The sequence below is a fragment of the Chrysemys picta genome, chromosome 2 (assembly GCF_011386835.1).
Source record: "Chrysemys picta bellii isolate R12L10 chromosome 2, ASM1138683v2, whole genome shotgun sequence".
Classification (NCBI taxonomy): Eukaryota; Metazoa; Chordata; order Testudines; family Emydidae; genus Chrysemys; species Chrysemys picta.
The window spans coordinates 121427944-121453435 of NC_088792.1; the positions used below are offsets into that span (position 1 = coordinate 121427944).

Sequence of the window (25492 nt, forward strand, 5' to 3'; positions counted from 1 at the left end):
GGGAACACGATAAAAATATATAAAATTACGGAGAAGATAGATTAGGAGCTTCTGTTTTACTTGTCTCAAAGCTGTAACAAGGCAAAATTCAACGAAATTAGAAGCTGGCAAATTCAAAACACGCAGTGAAAAATTTTCCTCCACAGTATGTAATTAAACTAGAACTCATTGCCACAGGAAGTCATTGAGACCAAGAACATAATGAGATTCAAAAAGTGATTGGATATTTATACGGATATTAAGAATATCCAGATTTGTTATAATCAGTGACAGTACAGATTTTGGAAATGCCATTAAACCTTCTGAGCGTAAGCCAATCTCTAACTATTAGAGATCAGGGTGAGACCTATATGAGGGACAGATTATTGCACATCTGCCTACTACGAGGTTCTTAAGCAGTCCCCTGAAGCATCTGGTTCTGGCCACTGTATGAGACAGGGTGCCAGTCTAGATGAACCATGGATCTGCTCCAGTATGGCAATTCCTATGTTCCTACATTTTTATTTTATTTTTTGTATAACATGTTTTCTTGTAATATCACAGGATTCGCTTCATAGTCTTTTCTCTGATCCACAGTGGCCAGAAAGCACATCTTGTTGTAGTCCTGGGATAAGGATGACATCTCTAGAACACCCCTTGATCATATGTCATTTGGTGGTCAGACGTTAGATACAGCTTTCTAAAAAGCTTTGGATCTTAGCAAGCTCTCTGTATTTCAAGAGCATTTTTCCTACTGGTAAGATCTTCAAGGATTTTGAATAGATCAGAAGTAGTAATCATGAAAGTCTAACTACATGTGATAGCAGCCAACATCTTGGATGCCTCACAATCAGGGTTCAGACCAGAGCACAGCATAGAGACCGCTCTAATGAAGCTAAAAGACTACTTTCTATAGCCATGAACACAGGCAAAATCTCCATACTCATGCTGTTGGATCTCTTTGCAGCTTTTTACATAGTAGGCCACAAGGTGCTGTTAACTTTAACCTGCCTATGTGACGTAACAGGAGTAGATTGCTGTGATTGTACCTTTCCAGCAGAGCTAAGAGAATGATGAGTTGTCCTCTCTAAAACCCCTCACTTCTTCTATAGCTACGTGAGACCACTGAAGAGATAGTGAGACACCATCGGGTTTTGCTGCCAACAACACATTAACTCACTTGTATATCTCATCCTGAACTGATGCAATTACCACCACCACTACAAAACTGTGATAATGCCTACAAGCAATCGGCACTTAGATAAAAAGCAACTGGCTCGAGCTAAATCCAGGCAAGACCAAAATGGTGATGGTTGGAAAGGGGAAATGCAGTGAAAAACTAGTGTAGATGTTGCCTCCGCTTTCCACTGAAGGCATTCATTCGTCAATGTGGTGTGAAGCCTCAAAGAACAACATGAAGTATCAGTGTTTAAAAATGCTTTCTTTCACCTCCAACTTGCCATGAAAATTTTCCCTTCCTTCCAGACAAGGATCTGGCCACAGTGATTCATGCATTTGACATCTCTGGTCTGGATTACTGTAACTCACTGAACTTGATGCTGAATGTGAAAACCATGCTCAGGCTCAAGCTATTACGGTTTAACATTAAATGTATTAAGTCACTGAAAACTTTTGAAAATCTGAATAGGAAAATTCTATCTTGTAAATTTGATTTCTCACAGGGACTCTGCAGGCATTCCTTCTGCCAGGTTGGAGTAATGGCCCTGGTTCTCTATGTAATGAGACTTTAACCCTTCATTTACTGTTTTGATCTCTGGAGTGGTGCCTGAAAAACCAGGAATATGTCTAAGGGAAAACACTTGATGGACATTCCAATAGAATAAAAATTGCTAGGGTGGCCTGTCTGAACCACCCAGGACCTATATTTGTCAGAGACTATGGTCATCTCGGAATGAGTATCATTTACCTGGAATTACAAGTATGCTTCTAAAAGTCCAGTGCCTCTTGCGACTTGCTCCCAGTTCAGAGCAATATTTGCCCTCCTGTGGAATAAGCAAATCATGGGGGAGACTCATCTGAGGATAGTAACTTCTATCACAGGAATGTCCTAGCTGCAGCGCAGCTTTGGCGACAGCATTGAGGTTCTTGACTTGTAGAATCAGCTGAGTCATTTGATCCTATCCTTTGGGGATTAGGAATTGGATGATAAAATTCTTCAGATGTTGGGAGAAGAGGGCATGGAAAATCAATGTGTTGCAGAGAAGGTTAGAGCTTTTACCATCAAAGAACAGGCTGGATTGAGGCCCAAGAGATTCTGTGTAGATCAGATATTTACGCTAAGAACCATCATAGAAGAATGTATAGAATGGCAGGCTCTTGTTTATTATCAGTTTCAAAAGGCATTTGACAGCCTGCATGGGCATACATTGTGCAATGTTGGTCAATTTTATGGAATTCCAGCTAAAGTCATTAACATCAAGGCTATGTACAGCGATGCAAAGTGTTCTGTAAAGGTGAACAACCAGAAAATAGACTGGTTCAGTGTGGATATTGGCATGAAACAGGGCTGTGTTCTGTCTCCACTGTTATTTGACATTGCTGTAAACTGGATAATGAAGTATATTAGCAATACAAACACTGGCATAGGATGCATAGAAGGCAAATGCCTAGAAGATCTAGACTTTGGTGATATTATATTATGGAACAACACTCCAAAAATCTACAAAGACATGTTGGCAAAAACAGCAGGCCAAGCAGGGATCAAAATCTGTTACACCAAAACAGACATCCTTGAAGTCCAGATGTCAAGCGGTAACACAATATTAGAAGGCGAAAACATCAAGGCAGTAGAACAGTTCCTTTACTTGGGCAGCACTGTCATGGGGGTACAGCCCTCATCGCCAGAGGCACCTCCTCCTGATCATGCTGGGGATTAGCTCAAGGCTGATGCCCACATCCACAGTTTGCACACCAGCATTCTGTCTCTGCTCGCGCCTACGGCGCCTCTCTGAGCTCCCAGAACCTCAGCATCCTCTTTTCAACTCAGCCCTCCGGCTAGGTCATCAGCTGTGTTTTCCCCTTCCAGGGTTAGGTATCTCTGTCCAACAGTCCAGCCACTTCCCCAGGAACAAAGGGGGGAGGGGGAGGTGACCCAGGCCCTCCCACCACTCCAGGCCCCAACCCAGGCACCCTGTAAATAGCAGCCTCCTGTTGTCCTCCTGTAGCCTCTGTCAATACTGCTCTATTTCCCTGGGCCACTTCCTCATGGCCCCGGCACCTTCTTCACCCTCATCTCAGAGCGCAGCTGCTCAGTCCCAGGAGCCAGCCACTGCTCTGTCCAAGGTGCTTATAGTTCTCTCAGCCCTCCAGGGACACAGTCCTTAATCCCTGGGCTCCCAGCAGCAACTGAACTATTCTGCCCTGCAACTTCCTTTTATATGGGCTCAGTGGGCCCTGATTGGCTGTTCCTCACTGTAGCCTCCCCAGGTCTCTATTAACCCCATCTCTACCAGTGTGGTGCAGGTGTCCCATCACAAGCACCATACTAGCTAATGGAGATGTCAAGAAAGAAGTGACGTCAAGGATAGGAAGGGCATTCACAACATTCACTAAACTCAATAACATTTGGAAATCAAAGAGAGACAATACCAGACAAAACCTGAAAAAATTCAGCTCAGATGTAATCTCAGTGCTAACATATGGCTGTGACAGCCGAAGAGCTTCCAATACGTCATATAAAAAATTAGATATCTTTTTAAAATAAGTGCTATAAAAGCTTCTGGGGCATTCGATGGTGTGACATTATTACCAACATAGAGATTGGAGAAAGTACCAACCTGCAGGTTGTCAGAGAAAGTACCAACCTGCAGGTAGAATTAGGAGGAAGTTTTGGACATATTTGGGGCATGTACTCCGGTTGCCAATATGCAGACTCCCACATGAAGCTGTCAAGTGATAACCAATTGGGTGCTCTCATTTCCTCACTCAAGGGAAACCTTAAGAAGAACCATTAGCTGGGAGGACAGAACAGTCAAACTCAACACCATAGAGCAGATGGAAACAGCAGCTAATGATAAAGAGGGATGGAAGAAACTAGTTTCCACTCCGTGTGCCAACATTGGCATGAGAAGGATATAGTCTATAATATCTGGGGTGCCTGAGGAAGCTAGGTCTGCTCAGGTTACCATCACAGGATGGTAGGGGCTTTAGGTAAGAAAGAACGGCATGTTAACTGTTTTAAAAATCCTTTTTCTTTAAATGCTTTGTTCCCACTGGTCAGTAAACAATATGTTAGTTTTAAGAAGGCTGTTTGCTCACTATGTTCACCACTGATCACAGACTCTCAAAGGTAAGAACTGCAGGTGGTGAACCCAGTTGAACATGCTGGGAAATGCAGTTGATACGCTGCTTACTGTAGTCCAGGAGTATGGGCTAGGAGTGGGAGAATTGCAGAATTCCACCCCAGAAGAGGTAGTGATGGCCTGAGATCTTAGGGGGCACAGAAAGGGGACAGAGATGCAACTAGCTCTGTATTGGGGGTAGCCGTGTTTGTCTGTATCCACAAAAACAACAAGGAGTCCGGTGGCTCCTTAAAGACTAACAGATTTATTTGGGCATAAGCTTTCGTGGATAAAAAAACCTCAGTTCTTCAGATGCATGGAGTGAAAGTTACAGATGCAGCTGAAGAAGTGAGGTTTTTTACCCATGAAAGCTTATGCCCAAATAAATCTGTTAGTCTTTAACTAGCTCGGTAACAATGACAAGTATTTCATAGGTTCTCTTCTCTGTTGGAAGTTACCTCCTGGGCTTGTGTTACAGTTACTGCCCGGTTGTAGAATAATCATTTAGGTGTTAAAAAAAATCTAACCTGCAAGCTGCCTCTGTGAGTGCTGGTGGGTATAAATACCCCAAAGGTGAGCAGTCAGATTGTTGGATTCCCTGTTATGAATAGACAAATTTATAGTTAAGAACAAAAATTTCCAATTCAGAGTGTTTTCAAAAGTCTTTTCAGTGACTTAATGCTTTTTATCTAGACATCTATGTAATGTTAAGGCTGTGAATTGTAAAAACAGAAAAGCAAAGAAATGTTGATTAGTGGGTGGAGATGATTACAGGAATGTCGAAGACTAGGTAGTCATCCCTTTTATTGGGTATGCATACATATCAACATAATAAATATAAACAATTATGGTTAATGGCCCTGCTGCTGTTTCACTCAGACAAAACTCCTGTTGAAGTCACGTAAGTGTAGGATTGACCTCCGAGATTACGGTATTTGCAGTTTTTTTCCAAAAGATTTTAAAAAGAAAAGAAAAAGTTCGTAGGGAGGAAAAACCCCATCTATTTTTTGCCCACTTTTCTTGTTTAGATAGTGGGACAATAACTGAGATGAGATGATCTGCTAAAGTTACTCCTTGGCTATGGCCTCATCAAAAGGGCTCATTCAAGAACATGGTATTGGACAATAAGGCCTTGTTCTTCAGGTACTGATCATCCAGTTAATGGGAGTTGCAGGTGGTCAGCACATCTGAAGAGCAGGAGTTAATTGTCCAAAGCCATATGTATGGTATGTAAGACTATTGGATATTGAAGTTCTGACTTCTGTGGTGTAATGATGATTTCTTTTTAGTTTCAGAAAACACTAATACTCCATGGCCATGAAGATTGGATAAGAGGCATTGAATGGGCAGTCTGTGGTCAGTATGAAAGTCCAATAAAACATTTAATGAGGCAGAGAGTTGAAGATTGGAAGGGGAAAAAAAACTAACCATCTGGTCTCCATTTTTAATCCCATTCATTTGTTAGATCGCAGTTCCTGGTTCAGTGGAAGGCTGATGTCTTTGCATGGATTAGATGTTAGGTGGAGGAATATTTTAGCATAGCACTGCCATTTTACTCCAGTATTCACTATTCTCTGATATATTTATATTCTCTGATACTTCTGACATATTTGCTGTAGATCTTTGTTTAGATGGCACTTCTGATTATAATCTATCTGGGTCACTTTACAGAACAACATTCCTCAGACTAAACAAAGTATAATGCAAAGTAATACAGAAATTGAATTGTCTCAGTTAGCCAGAATACAGGGATGCCTTGCAGGTCTTTATGCTAGTACCACAATGGTGTGGTTATTTCCGGCACTCTGATTGCAGTGGGATTGGTTTGCATTTGTATATTTCTCAATCACCCAGTATACAAATCTCTTTATAACCATTGTTTTCTCTGCATCCATCACCTTGTCTTGCCTTGCCTGGTTTTTAATGTGTCAATCTTAGTGGCATTTGAACTCAAACAAATTTGCTTGACTTAGCAACTTGTCCCTTGCCATCCCTGTGGTCCTTGTTCCTGAGAATGGTGAGTCAGCCCCAGTTTATTTTTAAAAATTAAATTAATTTTAGGAACTTCCCTACCTCCTCTTTCTCCCCTTGTAAGAATAGCACAAATTGGTGGGAGACTCCACTACTCCTCATATTCAGCCTTTGAATAACTGATTACAAACGTTACTCACTTTGTAGAAAATGTAGGGGAGAGGCAACAGGAGGAAGGGACTTCTTAAAATGTATTAATTTAAATGGATACTCAAGATTGGGGATTTATCCTTCCTAAGCAGCATGGAGGGTGAAAAGATCAAGGGTGCAGGTGGGAGAAGCACATCTCAGAACAGTAACTTGTAGGGTTTCTCCCTAAGTCAATAACCAGTGTTTCCTGGACTGATGAACTGTGAGGCTGAAGTTTTAATATTGTATATCCCAGGATCAGGGCCGGCTCCAGGGTTTGGCCGCCCCAAGCAGCCAAACAAAACAAAACAAAACAAAAAAAACCCACGATCGCGATCTGCGGCAGCAATTCGGCGGGAGGTCCTTCGCTCTGGGCAGGAGTGAGGGACCGTCCGCTGAATTGCCGCCGAACAGCTGGACGTGCCGCCCCTTTCCGAAGTGGCCGCCCCAAGCACCTGCTTGGTAAGCTGGTGCCTGGAGCCGGCCCTGCCCAGGATATGGCTGTTACCATGTAAGTGAGGCAGGACCCATGAGTCAGTGTGTTCTAATTTGCTTGGTTGTGTTAAATTGTTAGAATGAGTTGACATTGGAATAAAAGGAACAATAGTGTTCATAATACTGTTTGCAGAGGGAAAAAATAAAATATGTATGGTGTGGTGAAGGGTGATAAGAATGGAAGACGTTAATCTTGATAAGTCAGAATGAAAAGGTAAGTGATTTAACATTTTTATTTTTACTGTGTGTTATTTTTTTAAACAGGCGGGGATCTTTTCTTAGCAAGCTGTGCCCAGGATTGTCTGATAAGAATCTGGAAAGTGCAGGCAAAATCAGCTCCGTCTGTGGAAGTCAAAGATGATGACTCTATAAGGCTGAAGGAGAACACTTTTACTATAAAAAATAAAAGTGAGTAACAACTGAAATGCTCTCTCTGTAGCTATTCCTTCTTCCAGCCAGTGTCGTGGTTATTGCTTTCAGTAGGGATAATAGGAATTCTGTCTGTTATAATTTTATTCCGATGCTAGAGTAATTTAAGACAAATTCAGTTACAGTAATAACTCTTGCTCCTCAACAGCAAAAAATGTAGTAAATATGTTTGTGTTTTAGAAGCATTGGCTGTGTACAGCATCTGGTTTATTGCAGTACACCAGAGAAGAGTCTCAATAGAGGCCTTCTATTAAACTATAAATATTATAACCATAGCCTATGGTTTTAAGGCATGTATTTGTTCTACCTTCAGTAAGCTGTTTGTTACACAGTTTCTCTCCAGTTATCAGACAAATGTGCGTCTTAAGTTTTTTTAAATTAATAAGATTAATAAGTCTTTCATATTAATAAGATTTGATTATACATGTGCCTTTAAAGGTGAAAAGAGAGCATTGTATGGATTTATTACTTCAGTGTTTTTCGGATAATTTAACAGGCTGTGTAATCATATGTAAAGATAAATTATGTCACAGAGGTCATGCAAGGCAGCTCTCAGCCACAGCTCCCAGCTGCCAGCCTTGCAGCTCCAAGCTGCCTCGCGTGGTGGGAGTCCCCCTTCCCCCCTCTCCCCCCGGCTCTGAGTCCCCCTTCCCCCTTCAGTCTCTCATCCCCCCCCCCCCATTGTTTTTTGTAAAAGTCACAGACAGGTACCGGTAGTTTTCTGTGTTTTCAGTTTTTACTGATTTTTCACTGATAAATTACCAGGTTTTTTAGTAAAGGAGTTCAGTTTTTACAGATTTACACCCATTTATCAATCCACTGGGTATTTTTTCGGGGCTTATTTTTGTTAAACATTAAAGGTTTATGCAATTGTTGTGCCCTGTAGCTCTGAAATTGAAGCAGTTCCACGGTGTAAAACACAGAACACGCACACGGTGAAGGTCAGAAAATCAAGTAGTTAATATTGCACTATGATTGGCTCACAAAGAGATGCTGCCTGCCTATTTCTTTGTGTCTGTTTAGTGTGGCGCTGAATTTAAACAATCAGTTCTTCATAAAGATATCTAATGCCCCCTGTCCACCCAGTTACCTCCTTTAGTGCCAAACTCCTTATAGGATTGGATGGACGGGCTTGGGTTCTTCTGGATCCCCACACAACCAGTCCTGCCCTTTCTATGGGCAGCTCCCAACTACCCACAAAATTTCTTCTCCCCCCTCCAGGGCTCCCAAGGGAGAACAGCTCACTCCCTATTGGCAGGCTAGCTCTTCTTCCCAGGCTTCCTCTTGTCGATCGTTTGACTCTGCCCCTTCCTCTGAGCAGGCATGCCTGCAATCCTTCCCCGAACCAACAAGGCCCCCTGTTCTACATAATGTGTCTCCCTCTGGGTTGCTTAGCAGACTGAGTCTGCCCTTGGCTACCTCTTCCTATAGCTCTTATGTAGACTTGACCAAATTTGGTCTTTTTTATTAGTATTTCAATGGAGAGTATCAATGATTTTTAAGCATTTTTAAAAATTTTATGTATTTACATTATCAGTTATGGGGAAATTATAAGGTGGGGGGGTCAGACAATAGTAGATACTGAAATTCAAAAAGTTAAAGCGTTATAACCATTAAAAATAAATTGTACAATTAAATATCCTTAAGTTCTCAAGCTCATTTTTCTTACTCAAAAACAAAACAATGCAAAATTGTAGAGCCTACAAGTCTACTCAGTCCTATTTCCTAACTAGTCCCACTAGTCCTAACTAACTCATACAGAGCTCTTCATATAACGAGAGATAGATAGTAAGAGAGAGAGAGAGAGAGAGAGAATTATGGTATAAACATGTTTGCACATATTTAACATTTTGTAGGAGTTAGACTTGTGAGCATTGGAAACATCATATTTATGGAGGTTATAGCCAAAATTCATTAGTCTTCTTACACAGAGGTTTATAAGGGGAGAAGTATAACAACATTTGAAAAAATCCCAGATATCTGCCCCTGTGCTGAAGACAGGTTCATTATGATTTCTTTTACATAGGGTGCAAAGTAATTTTCTATAGAAATTTCTAAAAAATATATAAAAAGAACAGGAGTACTTGTGGCACCTTAGAGACTAATAAATTTGTTAGTCTCTAAGGTGCCACAAGTACTCCTGTTCTTTTTGCAGATACAGACTAACACAGCTGCTACTCTGAAACCTAAAAAATATATAGTAATTCAGAGAATCTCATGTCTCAGAGGCCAAATTATTATTTTTTTATTATTAGCATATTATTTTAAAATCTTTGCTTCTCTTTAAATATAGTACTTAAAGATCATATTAAAATATAATACATTACACAAACTGTTATAAATACCTCACATACCGCCTTGTGTAAGACTTGAACTATGGATTGAGGTCAGAAATATTTTTATAATTAAGTGCATTGCAGTGAGTTAGACTGATTATTCTATAGTTATGAGTATTTCAATTTATGCAGGGCAGCCTTAATTTGCTAATTTCCAACATCATGGAGAGTAGAGTAAGGCTAAAAATTACCTTTAATTTTGGTACCATTTCCAGAGAGGGCAATAGGATAGGCCTGTGCATTGCAGTGCCCACATTGGGTGTGAGCCACCCAGCAGTGCAGGGTACCATATTGCAGTTCACTTTGCTTGTTTTTAAGGCTTCTTATTGAATTGTACCACTATAGCAGCTGTCTCTGTATTTGTGAAAATGTGAAAGATCTTTGTTCTTATCAAAATGCTATTGAAGAATAAGCAGTCTCATTCCCTCTGTTCTATGGTAGATACTGAGACAACATATGCAGTTATTCTGGAGTCCGTGTTAGCTGGCCATGAAAATTGGGTATTTGCAGTTCACTGGCAGCCTTCTTTTTTGAAAGGTAGGAAGAAAGTACATAAAGTACATAGTTTACCAGATAATGTATAAACATGGTGCTACTATACATTATATACCTTTTTGTGGGCAAGAGTTTCCACAGAGAAGCTATTGGAATATTCTCTGTAATTTTGCAATCAGAACATTTTTGGATGTATCGTAAGGTCCTGCTGTATGGTGTTCCTGCTTTATTTGCTGTTGTGCACCATATGATGCTTTGCCTTTTATTGATGTTGCCTTGATAAAAGACAATATGAATATAGTATATGAATGTTTTACATGTAGTACTGGCTTTGTTTGATTTGTGATTTATACAGCTTGTGGTATTTCACCTCAGTTTGTTCAACACAAACTAAAAATAAATTGTAAAGATGAAGATTTGTTTTTAATAATCGCTCCAGAAGATCAATGTTAACTCAAATGCCCTTCCTTGTTTTTCTTAATATAGAAAAATTGGTAGGGTAATAAAATATTGGCATTCTGAAATTTCTTTATTTCAACCTTACATGCATTAGTAGAACTCTTCAGAGAAATCCCTTGAATTTGTCTGTTTTTCAGATATAAATTATTTAAAACTATGCATTAATATTTAATTAGTCAAAGGTAATTGAAAACATTCTTCTTTAGAGCCTCTGCAATTCTCTGTCCCCAGCCATAGCATCAGGGATTTAAAAAAATAAAGGAATAAACTATTTCTTCTAAATACGTGAAAGAACAGTTACTGCTTTAGTTTGTAGAACAATGAATAGCATTATAGAATTCCCCCTCCCCCCCCCGCTTTCAAGCAATAATAATCTAATGATATATATCCAATACAATAGACTATCTTTACAAATAAAGAGTTTGGAATTGTGATTCATAATCTTGGGGTCTTTAGTGTTATCAATGTGTGCTAGCTTTTGTTTCCTCTAAATCAAAACTTTGAAAATCCTAATGTGAAAGTAATAGTATAAATTGCTTATTCTTATACTTTCCTTTAGCATAGCCCTCACACAAACAAATATTTGAAACAATATTTTAACATACCCTTATCAGAGATTTGCATTCATCAAGGACCTGATCTTGTTAAGGCTGGTGTTTATTCATTGTTTACAGCACAAATTTTGCAATGCAGCAGTTGAATTTTCAGCATATTTAGATTTCAGTATTGGCATATTCTGTTCAAGAGCATTCTAATTTGTAGTATCAGAATAATTTATTTTTTGTACTGTAGATGGCATAATACAACAACCAATGAGACTACTGTCTGCATCAATGGACAAAACTATGATTCTGTGGGCTCCAGATGAAGAATCTGGGGTATGGTTAGAACAGGTAAGGGTCAGTTTTTCTTAGCATACCTGTGTAACCTAACATATATTGGGTTTGCCTCAAATTTCAATGTGATTTTTGTTTTTTGTGCTTTGTTTTTTTAAAATTTATTGTGGAAAATTTCAGGTAGAATATATTGCTTTGAAAATGTTTCCTAAGTTATATGTATGTTCAGTGGAATAAGAATTGTATGCAAAATATAGAAAAGATAATGCAGAAAACACTTGTCGAGTTCAAGGGCAACAGCTGAACAAAAGATGTAGTACCCGACAAAACTGAATTATAGCTGAAGTGCTAGTGATATCCTTGGTTAAGGTTGCCATTTTAAACACAGTTACTCAGTTGTGAATAACATTCTAATTTTCCACTTTTGGGGCTGAAATTTGCAAGAACTGGTCTTGATTGCAAAGTGAATTCTTTGATGTTTTTACATAAACTGTTAAAACACTCTCTCTTTTCTTCACTCAACTGATGTACTCTATGACATGAATAAAACTACATTTCTCAAAAGGAACAAAGTATACTTTGTGATGTAATAATTTTAATTTTTCTGCTGTATGTATTTGCTTACTTATTTGCAATGTGTGGCAAGCCACAATAAGTTTCTTTATCATTAGTACATATCACTACAGTATTTGTAATGGTGTTTTAATATAGATAGATATGGTTGCAACACCTATATTTAGGGTTCCTTTACACTTTCCAAGTCCCTGTTTTCCGTTATTTATAACTTTGCCAGACTTTAAGTGTTTGGGCTAAATTTTTCTATGCTTTGTCTCTGCTTAAGGTCAATTTTTGGATATAGGTATAGATATCAGCAAAAAGTTTCAACCATTTTTGAGAATGAGGTTTTAGAAAATAGTTGTGTTCTTAATGTTAAATGTTGTTATTATTTCTTTGAAAGTTATATAGTATCTTTGTGCTTGGGAGTAGGAATTTGAAATTGGCTTGGTGATGCTAATCAGGTCAGAGAGATGCCTTTTGCTATCACCATGAAAATCCACACACATCTGGCCAGATAATGTCTCTAAAAATCATCAGTTGCATATACAGTAGAAACTCAGAGTTGTGAACACCTCGGGAACGGAGGTTGTTCGGAACTCTGAAATGTTCGTAGCTCTGAACAAAATGGTATGGTTGGTCTTTGAAAAGTTTATAACTAGCCATTGACTTAATACAGCTTTGAAACTTTACTATGCAGAAGAAAAGTGCTGCTTTACCTTTGTTTTTTTAGTTGTTTACGTTTAACACAGTACTGTACTGTATTTGCTTTTTTTGTCTCTGCTACTGCCCGAATGCATACTTGTGGTTCCAAATAAGGTGTGTGGTTGATTGGTCAGTTTGTAACTCTGGTGTTCGTAACTCTGAGGTTTTACTGTATTCAATAGAGCTTGCTAGATGTTTACTGCTAAATCTCCGAACATTCCATTTGCATTGAATATGTTCTCTAGACACACAGATGTTGAGCTCTATATGTTAGTTATAAGCCACAGCAACTCTTTTGGCCTAGGAGAAAAAGTGCAGGGCTGGAAGCCCAAATGGAGGAGTTCTAGTTTCTGTTCTTTCAGTTATTGGTGTTTAATAATTCTGTGCACTCATACAGCAAGGAGGCCAGGTAAGTATTATTTCCACTCTTGCCCTTCCCCATTTTAATGTAGGTAATGGGGAGGCTGCACCAAATCACTTCAGGCAGAGTTGGGAATAGAATCCTTTCTCTAATATGGTAGAGTAAAGTCTAATCCACAGCCACACTGCAAAGTATGTGGCTAGTTGGAAGAGGATAACAGGCTTCTATTGCCATCAGTTACTCCTTGAGTTCATGAGCAAGAGATCTGTGCTGTGGATTTAAATGTCTTAATAAGAGCTGGTGAAAATTTTGGACAAAAAGATTTTTCATTTAAAAAATAGCCTTTTATCAAAAATAAAAATTTTCATGAAAAAGTTTTAACATTGAAAATTTTCACAAAAAAACAAGAATGGGTCCTTTTGAACTCTTACACATGAAAAAACTTAGAAAATGTGAAATTTTTAAATGAACATATGTTTTCATTTTTTCAAACCCTACAGATAATCCATGTAGGATTTCATATGATGGAATTTATTTTCTTTTTTTCTGACTAAACCTAGGAAATTACACACACAAACCTACATTAAATGCCTAAAGTTGCAAAGACAAGAATTTAAAAGCTAAAAAATACCAAAAATAAGTTTGACCGTGCAACCTTAGTACAGTCCCCTTACATATATAATACAATAGTTTTCGATTACATGATCACACAGTTTTTCTACAAGTCCCATTTCTCATTCAGTTCAAGGATGGATAGTGAATGAGGTAGAAGATTGCAAGAAGTTCTCTTGTGTTTAAAGAGCTGGACTGAGCAGGAGAGCGGGTTCTATACCTGGCTCTACCACAGATTTACTGATTTGGGGAAGGAGCCCTGATGTATGTATGCAAGGAGGCCACATAAAAATGTCATGAGCAACCTTTATTTTGGTACCTCTTAACTTTTGTGTCCTTGATTTTGCAACCATAATGTACTCCTGAGGGAATTCTGTGCCAAAAACCAAAATTCTGCATACAGTATATTAAGATTCTGCAAATTTTATTTGTCAATAAATAAATGTGGCAGTGGGGAGCACAGGTGACTGAGTCCACAGAGGTGGGAGATCACCCTGCAGCCCCACCTATGCTCCTCTCCCCCCTCCCCTGGGATGTGGACTTGGTGGAGAGGCTGCACCTGACCCTGACACAGCGCAAGAACTGTGTGGGGTCCGGATACACAGGGGCTTGTTGGAAGGCGTCCGGGTGCAGGGGCAATGGGACTCTGCAGTGGGGTCCAGGTGAAGGTAGCTAGGGCTCAGTGGGGGGGGCTACCTGTGCAGGAATGGGACTTGACAGAGGAGGTCTGGGTGTTGGGGGCTCAGCAGAGGGGTCTGGGTTCTGGGGGAGTGGGGCAGCATGGGGTGGGGGTCCATGTGCAGCTGGTTGGGGCTCAGTGGGGTGGGGGTCTGGGTGTGGGGAGCTCATTGGGGTGGTCCAGGTGCATAGGGGGTGTGGCTCGTCGGGGTGGGGGTTCAAGTGAGGGTGGCTCAGTGGGGGGTGGTTTGGGTGCAGGGGCTCGGTAAAGGGGGTCTGGATATGGGGGCATCAGGATGCACGGGAGTTGGGCAGATGGGAGCAGCTCCCCATATAATGACCCCTCCCCCCCCCAGACAAGGAGCAATGGGGGCAGGAATAGGGGGGTGCAGCTCTGGGGAAGGTTTCTGGGGGTGGGTCTGACCCAGCCCCAGCCGCTCTGTGTAGGGGAACGGTGCTCTTCCCCCACTCCCAGCCCATCTGGGACTAGCAGCTGAGCCCAGCGCAGGGTAGGAGCCACCTAGGAAGGGTTGGGTGCGTGGGGCTTGGTGGGAGTGTTCTGAGTGGGGGGGTGAGGCTAAGTGGCAGGGCAGTTTGGGTATGGGGGGGCTTCAGATGCATGGGGGTTGGGCAGCTAGGGGGTGGTCTGACCCGGCACTAGCCGGGGCGTCCCCAGACACCCTCTCCCCCCCAGTGATTTACCTCTCCACTGGCTGCTCTAGTTGCTCGAAACCACATGCCCACGCTACTGGGGAAGGGCACGTGACTGCTCTTGCCACTTCCCTTTGCCTCCTCATCAGAAAGTAATTTTTCTGTGGGGAAGCAAAGAAATCTGTGAATTCTGCACACGCAGTGGCACAGAATTCCCCCTGGAGTAATAATGCTCTTTTAACGTGTTTTTTGCATGCAAAATATAGATTGTGGTATGTGGCTGAGCTTGGGGTAGGATTACAACTAATGAAAGACTAGTTACTGAGCAATAAATATTTCACTTTCAATTGTTCATTCAGGTCCGTGTAGGAGAAGTGGGTGGTAACACGCTTGGATTTTTTGACTGTCAGTTTAGCCCAGATGGTTCAATGATTCTTGCTCATGCTTTCCATGGAGCACTGCATCTTTGGAGACAGACTCCAGCTAACAGGGTAAAACCATATTATTGTTTTTACTGTTGAGTAGAAAAATCATGATAAATGTATGTGCACCAAGTGCCATTTAACTTACTTTAAAATGACAGAACCATTCTTTGTCTAAAGATATCATTATCCAGGATTCTCAGTTCTGGACCTTGAGAATAAGGCATGTTGGGCTCCTCAAACTCTTAGCCTTTTGGTTTCTAAGGGCTGGTCTACACTACTGCGGTAAATCAATTGCAGCAGTGCTGACCAGTGCTGTAGACATGCCCTAAGGGCAATGATAGTGGCTTGGGGAATGAGCTAACTTCCATTTGGGTCTGGGCTGTGGTCTAGCTGCCTCCTCTGAATGTTCACATCTGCGGTTAGTCAAGAATCACTGAGCAGCTCCCACTAGGACTTGAGCCTCTTCAGCCCATGCTCTGGCACTTCACCTTGATCTAACCTTTTGCTGTTTTAGTTATCCTGTTTGTGTCTTCCTGACAGTCAGGTCTGGTAAAGGACTTCTGTATTCAGTTCTATGTATTTTGTATGTAAAAGGTACACAGAAATAAATCTATTGCTCCTTTTTATGCATGTTCTCTCACACATATGTATAATTTATGGTTTCTGTTATTTTAATAGAAAGAATGGACTCCAGAAGTTGTGATTTCAGGACATTTTAACAGTGTACAAGATGTAAAGTGGGATCCAGAAGGAGAATTTATTATCACTGTTGGTTCTGATCAAACTACTAGACTTTTTGCTCCATGGAAAAGAAAACACCAGACAGAGGTAAATCTTTGGAAGTTTTTGCAAAGGGATGTTAGAACTCTGGATTGATAAAGCAGTTTGGTACAAGATTAGAGACAACCTGAACAATGTTTATTCTTCTTCAAGTGATTGTTCACGTCCATTACACATTAGGTGTACGCGCGCCGCGTGCACGGACGTCGGAAACTTTTTCCCTTAGCGGCTCCCGTCGGGCCGGCAGGGCCCCCTCCTTCCCGCCAGAGCGGCGCCCCGCTCCAGGGTATATATATCCCTGCCGACCCGACCCCTCCAGTTCCTTCTTACCGTCCGTGGCGGCGTTGGAACAACTCTGTCTCTCGTCTGAGAGTGTCCCTTAGCAATAGTCATTAGTGTTATTAGCAGTTATCAGTTAGTTTGTAGTAGTGTTGAGCAGTAGTTAACAGCTCATTAGGGTACTTAAAGTTCCTGCTGTGGTTGTTTGTTCGGCACCGGCCCTGGGCGGCGGGGCATGCCGCACGCCCAAGGCTTCAAGGCTTGTGCCACGTGCCGCAAGCCTATGCCATTGAGCGACCCCCACGCCTCGTGTCTCCGCTGCCTGGGGAGGCTCACCAGAAAGAGCGCTGCAAGATCTGCAAGGCCTTTAAGCCCAGAACTAAGAAAGAAAGAGACTTTCGCCTTAAGCAGCTGTTCATGGAAACGGCATTACAGCCCTCCACTTCGGCGGCACTGTCTGCCTCCGTGTGGAGCGCCCCGGCATCGATGCGGGAACCGGCACCGGCGGGTCACCCGAAGCCCACGGCACCGACCCAACGGGGACATGTACAACGCCGGTCGTCTTCGCCGGCAAAAGCGAAGGGCCAATCTAAGGCCCGAGGACGCTCCCCGCACAAAAGGGCGGCACCGGTGAAGACCTCGAGTGCCCCTAAGGCCTGTACGGCCCCAGCACAGACCCCGGTAGTGGCTCCGGCGCCGAAAGGCCCGTCGAGCCCCGGGATGGGCGCGTCGAGTGAGGATGAAGGGCTGGAGGAGCTCTTGGAACAGCCCTCCACTCCGGACACGTTTGAGGCAGCTAAGGACCTCATTGCATTGTCCGTCGAGGCCCCTACACGCGCTGAGGACGCTCCGCCGAAGCTGCCACACAGAGGCAAGCCGGCGATGGTGCGCCCATCACGGTCGCCGTCTCGGCACCGTTCCGGGAACCGGTCCCGGTCGAGTTCCGCCTCGGCAGACTCCCGGTTGCCCTCGGCGCAGGAAGCACCGCAGCAGTCGGGCTTCAACAAGCGGTCGGCACCGACTCAGCAACCCAGCACGAGTCGGCACCACGAAGTGTTGGCGGTACGTTACCCGAGGCCGACCAGCCGTAGTCGTTCCCGGTCCCGCGATCACCGGTACCGTTCCAGGTCCAGGTCGGCGAGACGCTATTCCAGGTCCTGGTCGCGGAGGCGCTACTCCCCAAACCCGGACCGGCACCATCCTACGGCTCCGCCGTGGCCTTCCAGGTCACCGTCCGTGGTCTCGGGGACTGACTTGGACCGGTACGGCGGGTATGCCCATAGGTCGCAGGCCAGCAGGGACTATGGCCATTCTCAGTGGGGCCAACCGAGCCAATGGCCATTCTGGACACCCTGGGCCTACCACCAGCAAGGGCCCCCATCGAGGGCCTCGAGATCCGGGCCATCGGGGGTACCGATCCCGCTCCCCGCGGCACCGCCCGCCATCGCATAAGGAGGCAACGGTCTCTAGACCACCGGAGCGGGAAGGAGTGGACTCGGCACCGAGTACGGTACCGTCCCAGTCCCACACTGCGGGTCAGGCCCCAGAGGAGCAACTGGTCGATGCCGGGTTGCAGGACAATGAGGATGGGCAGAAGGCCCCAACCTCTTCCTCCTCGCCAGACGAGGCAGTAGCGGGCACGATGGTGTCTGGCCCTCCCCCGATTGACCATCGGGCGCACCAAGACCTGCTTCGCAGGGTAGCCCTCAATCTGGGCTTGCAAGCGGAGGAGACCGTAGAACAGGAAGACCCCATGGTCGATATCCTGAGCCCGGAGGGCCCCTCCAGAGTCGCTCTCCCGATCATACGGACAGTACAGTCCAACTATAAGACGGTGTGGCAAACGCCGGCCTCCAGTGCACCGACTGCAAGAGGCGTGGAGAGGAAATACTTCGCCCCATCTAGAGGGTTTGACTTCCTCTTTTTACACCCGTCCCCTTGTTCGCTGGTGGTCTCAGCGGTCAACGAGAGAGAGCGTCATGGCCAGCAAGCTCCTGCCCCCAAGGGCAAGGAAGCTAAGCGACTGGACTTGTTCGGGAGGAAAGTCTATTCATCTGGGGGCCTTCAACTGAGGATCGCCAATCAGCAGGCGATTCTAAACAGGCACAATTTTAACTCTTGGGCATCAGTCGCCAAGTTTAAGGACTCCCTCCCACCTGACGCGCATCAGGAGTTCACGGCCCTGGTGGACGAGGGGATGGCGGTGGCCAAGACCTCATTGCAGGCCTCCCTCGACTCAGCCGATGCTGCGGCTAGAACAATTGCGTCAGGAGTCGTGATGAGGCGTTCGGCGTGGTTACAGGCTTCAGGTCTTCCGCCAGAGGTGCAGACCACACTGCAGGACCTCCCGTTTGAAGGTTTGGGCTTGTTTTCCGACCAAATGGACGCCAGGCTACATAGCCTTAAGGACTCGCGAGCAACCCTTAAGTCGTTGGGTATGCACACCCCGGTAACGCAGCGTAAGCCCTTTTAAACCCCAGCCACCGCAAAGGCAATACCACCCTCGCCCCCGGCACGAACCTTACCGCCGTCGAGGCAGGGATAACAGGCGGAGACGTAACAATAAGCCTAACCAGGGCCAGAGTCACGGCCAGGGCAAGCCGCAGCCAGGGAATAAACCAGGCTTTTGAAGCTACGCCCGAGGACAGCGTACCGCATTCTATACCGGATCCTCCTCTGGGTTTCAAGGACCGCCTGTCCCATTTCTACCGGGCCTGGTTGCGCATAACATCGGACCGCTGGGTCCTGCGCACAGTGAAGGCGGGCTATACCCTCCAGTTTTCCTCGCCCCCTCCCTGCCATCCCCCTTCCCCGTCCCTCTTCAGGGACCCCTCTCACGAGCAACTTCTCATACAGGAGGTACAGACCCTTCTCGCTGCAGGAGCAGTAGAAGAGGTCCCACCGGACCTAAGGGGAAAAGGATTCTACTCCAGATACTTCCTGATCCCCAAGGCAAAAGGGGGCCTCCGTCCTATTTTGGACCTGCGCGATCTAAACAAGTTTCTGATCAAAGCGCGCTTCCGTATGGTCTCCCTTGGAACTATTATCCCATCCCTGGATCCGGGGGATTGGTACGCTGCCCTCGATATGAAAGATGCCTATTTTCACATCGCAATCAATCCGGCCCACAGGCGGTTTCTGCGCTTCGTTGTCAACCAGCGCCATTTCCAATTTACGGTCCTGCCCTTCGGCCTGGCATCAGCACCACGAGTGTTCACGAAATGCATGTCCGTGGTAGCAGCCTTCCTTCGAAAGAGAAGGATGCGTGTGTTCCCGTACTTGGACGATTGGCTTCTCGCGGGCAGGTCGGAGGCCGAGGTCCGATCTCACGTGACGCTGGCCTTGCAGACGTTCGACAAGCTCGGCCTCCGGGTCAATGTGCCCAAGTCCACGTTAGTCCCCATACAGAGAATGGACTTCATAGGTGCGACCCTGGACTCGGTGGCCGCGCAGGCAAGCCTACCAGAGGCACGGTTCATGTCAATTCAGAGGGCCGTACGCTCAGTCCAAAAATTCCCCACGACAACGGCAAAGTGTTGCATGCAGCTCCTGGGGCATATGGCAGCTTGCACACACGTGGTCAGAAGTGCTCGCCTAAGGCTCCGGCCTTTACAGTTGTGGTTCGCCCAAACGCACCGCCCCAACAGAGACCCATTGGATCAAGTAGTAACGATCCCAAACCAGGTGCTGGGCTCGCTCCGCTGGTGGCTCGATCACCAACAGGTCTGCGAAGGGATCCCCTTCGCTGCCCCACAACCCACTCTGACGTTGGTAACAGATGCATTGGACCTGGGTTGGGGAGCGCACCTGGGGGAACTGCGGACCCAAGGGCTGTGGTCCAGAGAAGACAGGCTGCTTCACATCAATCTGAAGGAGCTAAGAGCGGTTCGCCTCGCCTGTCAGACCTTCCACGCCACCGTAGAAGGTCACAGCGTGGCAGTCCTGACGGACAACACTACCGCCATGTTCTATATAAACAAGCAGGGCGGGTCCCGGTCTTCTCCCCTCTGTCGCGAGGCACTCTAATTATGGGACTTCTGTATAGCCCATGCGATCCACCTCATCGCGACGTATCTTCCAGGGATCCAAAATGGCTTAGCGGACCGACTCAGCCGATCCTACCGAATGCACGAATAGACGTTGAGGCGAGACGTCCTGCATTCGATCTTCCGGAGGTGGGGCTTTCCCTGGGTGGATCTATTCGCCACCAGGGACAACAGTCAATGCCCTCAGTTCTGCTCGTTCCAGAACCTCAGCCGGGGATCATTAGCAGATGCCTTCACGATCCCATGGGGAGGGAGCCTGAGATATGCCTTCCCTCCGTTCCCACTCATACACAAGGTTCTCCTCAAGACCCGCAGGGACAGGGCGACAGTCATACTCATAGCCCCGGCCTGGCCACGCCAGCATTGGTTCACGTCCCTGCTGGAATTGTCCATAGCCGACCCAATCACCCTCCCCCTCCATCGCGACCTAGTCACACAAGACAAAGGTCGCCTACTCCACCCGAACCGGTCTTCGCTACATCTCACGGCATGGTATCTCTCTGGCTGAACGATGCAGAACACAGGTGCTCTCACCAGGTTCAACAAATCCTCCTTAATAGTAGAAAGCCCTCTATAAGAGCGACCTACCTGGCAAAATGGAAAAGGTTCTCCCACTGGTGCGAGCCTCTACGCATACAGCCTTTACAAGCCTCAGTTCCATCGATCTTGGACTACCTACTGCACCTCAAGAATCAAGGACTGGCGCCCGCCTCGATTAGAGTGCATTTAGCCGCTATTTCGGCTTTCCATCCGGGAGAGTTGGGAGTGTCAGTGTTCTCCAACCCCACAGTGGCCCGATTCCTCAAGGGGCTGGAAAGGGTGTTTCCCTACTCGCGCCCGCCTGTCCCGGCGTGGAATCTGAACCTAGTCCTAACAAGACTCATGGGTCCCCCCTTTGAGCCCCTAGCCACTTGCTCCCTCACGCACCTCTCGTGGAAGGTGGGTTTCTCGTGGCCATCACGTCGGCCAGAAGGGTATCAGAATTGCGGACCCTCACTTCGGAACCACCCTATACAGTGTTCCATAAGGATAAGGTGCAACTGAGGCCGCACCCCAAATTCCTTCCAAAAGTGGTATCACAGTTTCACATGGGGCAGGACATTTGCCTACCGGTGTTCTTTCCTAAACCCCATACGGACCCTCACCACCGCAGCCTACATACCCTAGATGTTCGAAGGGCGTTGGCATTCTACCTGGAACGGAGCAGGTCGTTCCGCAGAACACCTCAGCTGTTCATTGCTATTGCGGAACGTATGAAAGGCTTGCCTATCTCGACACAGCGCTTGTCGGCATGGATTGTGCATTGTATACGCACCTGTTATGAGCTCGCCAATGTTCCGGCCCCGGAGATCCGGGCCCACTCGACTAGGGCCCAAGCGTCCTCAACGGCCTTCTTGGCGCAGGTCCCTATCCAGGAGATCTGTAAGGCGGCCACCTGGTCGTCCGTGCATACGTTCACAGCCCACTACGCGATCCATCATCAGACCAGAGAGGACGCGATGGTCGGGCGGGCTGTGCTACAGTCAGTTGTACCTTGACTCCTACCCACCTCCAATGGTAAGCTTGGGAATCACCTAATGTGTAATGGACGTGAACAATCACTCGAAGAAGAAAGAATGGTTACTTACCTTCTGTAACTGTTGTTCTTCGAGATGTGTTGTTCACGTCCATTACACTTCCCACCCTCCTTCCCCTCTGTCGGAGTCTCCGGCAAGAAGGAACCGGAGGGGTCGGGTCGGCAGGGATATATATACCCTGGAGAGGGTCGCTGCTCTGGCAGGAAGGAGGGGGCCCTGCCGGCCCGACGGGAGCCGCTAAGGGAAAAAGTTTCCGACGTCCGTGCACACGGCGCGCATACACCTAATGTGTAATGGACGTGAACAACACATCTCGAAGAACAACAGTTACAGAAGGTAAGTAACCGTTCTTTCCTTAAGCTACGCTAAACTGGGACCCATGGAAGGGTTTTGAGTTTACATTTTTAATTTTGTCCTTCAACATTTCCTGTTTTCAGTGTTTGTAAGGACAGGAAACTGAAATCCCAAAATATTATAAGAGAAAGGAGTTCTGGCAGTATTTGCTGCAGGTTTTTATGCTGCCCTGATTGGGGCTCTGTATGTGCTACTGTAATATCAATTATAAATGGTAACATTTCCAACTCTTCAAAAACTAGCAGGTATTTGAAAACTAAAACCTAATCTTCTTCTCACTGGATTTCCAGCCTGGTTTTTTATTTATTTTGTTATTTGTGTAGCATCACTTGTAAATTACATCAGAATTCTTGGTTTTGGTGATTTGTTCTTAAATTAGCAGTTTTGTTCCAGCACCTCTTTTGTTGACTCTTCAGTTTCCGATATGAGAGTACCTAATTAAGTATGTGAGGAGAGGAGGTCCGGGTAAGGTATATCCCCAACATCCTCTGGTGAAGGCTGATGCAAAGAAATCACTTTAGCTTTCTTGCAAGGTCCTTATCTTCCTCATTGTTTTCTTAAATTGCTGCTGGTCCACTAGACGTATCAGTTCTTTTGCAAACTTTTTGCCTTGGATATAATGGAATAGGCATCTCCGGGCAGATGAAAAATAATGAGGTCCCTAACTTTTTTTTTTTTTTTTTTTTTTAAAGATGTAGTGGAGATAGTGTCATGTTCAATTAAGCATCTGCTTCCTTCTCAAACCATACCAGCACCTCTCTCCTTTGTGTGTTTTTTGTTTGTTTTTAGAGGTTTTGTGCTGCTGCACTGACAAGCAGATATTCTAAAATGACAGACTTCTGGCTTTTCTGAGGCTGTCTTTACTAGAAACGATGCTGCAGCTGTCGCTTTAGTGTAGACACTCACTACAGTGATGGAAGGGTTTTTCCCATTGCTATAGTTAATCCATTTTCCCCGAGAGGTGGCAGCTAGGTCGAGAGAAGAATTCTTCCATCAGCCTAGCACTGTCTGTGCAGGAGAGAAGGGTAGGGTGAGGTTGGCTTAACTTCATCAGTCAACGGTGTGGCTTTTTCACACGCCTGAGCAAGGTAGCTGTGTTTACCTAATTTTTAGTGCAGACTTGGCCTTAAAAATAGAAATACCAATGAGAGAATGTGTACTGTTCAATTGGTTAGTGTTCATACTGGACAATGACTTGGAAATGAAAAATGTTTGTTATGTGTTGTTACGCTGATTAAGGAATTATTTTGTGGATGAATTGAAATATGCCAGTGTTTGACATTGAGAGCACTCTTATCATTATCTCTCTCTCAAAAAAAGGGAAAAAAGTAGAAAAACATGCTAATACAATTCTTGCAGTTTTAACTCACATAACATGTAGTATCTTTGTCATTGTTTATACTACTATAGTCACATCTTCAATAGCTTCCACCAGTGTTTCCCAAACTCCCGCACCTCCTTCAGGAAAATTAAATCAGTCGTGCTTCCCTGTAACCTCATTAGTGTTTTGCACTGCTCTGTTTAGTCCTTCATGTGCCCCCCACTTTGATCATCGTTGGAATAGTTCTTCATAATGATACTTCTCCTCTCTTTTCTCAGGCCTGCTCTACATACAGTTTTTGTACTGATATAACTATTTTGGTAAGGGGTATGTGATTATTTTACCAAAATAGCTATACTGGTTTAGCCCCTACCATGGATTCAGTTAGGAGCTGTCTACACTTGCAGTTATTCAGTAATACCTATTAGGCTTAGGCCTGATCTACACTACAAATGCTTTGCCGATATATCTATGCCGGCAGAATCCCCTAGTGTAGACACAGTGTATGCCAACAGAAGCAGTCTTCTGTCAGCATAGCTGCGTTTACACTGGGGGGGTTGTTGATATTGCTATATTGGCTAAAGAGTGTGTGGATTTCCCCCCCACACCTCTGACTGATATAGATTTCCCCCCCACACCTCTGCCGAAAAAACATTGTAGTGTTTAAATAAAAAGTAATACAAAGTACTACATATGTGTCATGAGAAGGTTAAGGGAGCTTCAGCTTTCAACTTCCTAATTTTTATGTATGTTAATTGTCAACATGTTAATAGCATAAAATTAAGGAATAGCTGTTTCTTCTCAGGAAATGGTATAATGTGGACTAAATGTAGATACTGGGTACGGTATGTATTGTAGATGTACTGTAAGTTGACAATCTTCAAAAAACTATCTGTCAGGAACATATTGGGTACTTGTGGCTTTAACTTATTGAAGTATCATTTATTTACTATACAAATGATAGTATATTTTGTATAGTAAATAGATTATACCTCAATAATTTAAAGCCACAAGTATATTTTACTGTATTTTTAATATAGAGGCTCTCAAGCTGCTTAAGTATTTTCAATTTACCGTACATAACTTAGAAATGTATAGGATATGTAATGTTACTGTTGAGGCTAGTGACATCTGTTGGTGAATTAACAGTTGAGCAAAATACAAAAAATAAAACAGGTATTGCTCAGATGTCCATGGAAAAATTGGCAGCCAAATGTTTTTTAATCACAGCTGTTAGTTGCTTTTACTATGAACCTCTGTCTTATTAACTCTTTAATCTTCCATTTCAGTAAGATCCTTGGTCATCTTTCCAATAATCTCTGTTTACCTTTATTTATCTTCTGATCTGTGAATGCAATACAGAATTAATCATCAGTTATAATTTGTCATCCAGACTTGCACCCTATTTTTGGAAGAAATTATTGAACAAATCATTGCAAAATTAGTACAGCATAGTGTAGAGGAAAATAAATGAAAACATAAGTTAGTAAAGAGTGGGGAAGGACTTAAATATAACTTTTTATGTCAGATCCTCTTTTTATAAGAGTTCAAAAAACTCTCTATTTTCACTGAAAAGAGATCTTGGGATTTTGCAAGATCTTTCAAACTTTCCATTGGTTTGTCATGGAAAACTCTGAGGATGCATGAAACTCGTGCAG

At 44.4% G+C, this 25492-nt stretch overlaps 1 protein-coding gene across 9 annotated transcripts in view; it reads left to right on the forward strand.

Annotated features, from left to right (window-relative positions):
• ELP2 (elongator acetyltransferase complex subunit 2) overlaps positions 1-25492 on the forward strand; it is a 150753-nt gene that overhangs the window by 62648 nt on the left and 62613 nt on the right. For all 9 annotated transcript variants that reach the window (XM_065584139.1, XM_065584132.1, XM_065584133.1 and 6 more), the window contains exons 7-12: positions 5570-5636; positions 7200-7343; positions 10142-10237; positions 11447-11547; positions 15412-15543; positions 16156-16305. In XM_065584139.1, coding sequence (XP_065440211.1) covers positions 5570-5636; positions 7200-7343; positions 10142-10237; positions 11447-11547; positions 15412-15543; positions 16156-16305 — 690 coding nt within the window. The remainder of the gene's footprint in view (positions 1-5569; positions 5637-7199; positions 7344-10141; positions 10238-11446; positions 11548-15411; positions 15544-16155; positions 16306-25492) is intronic.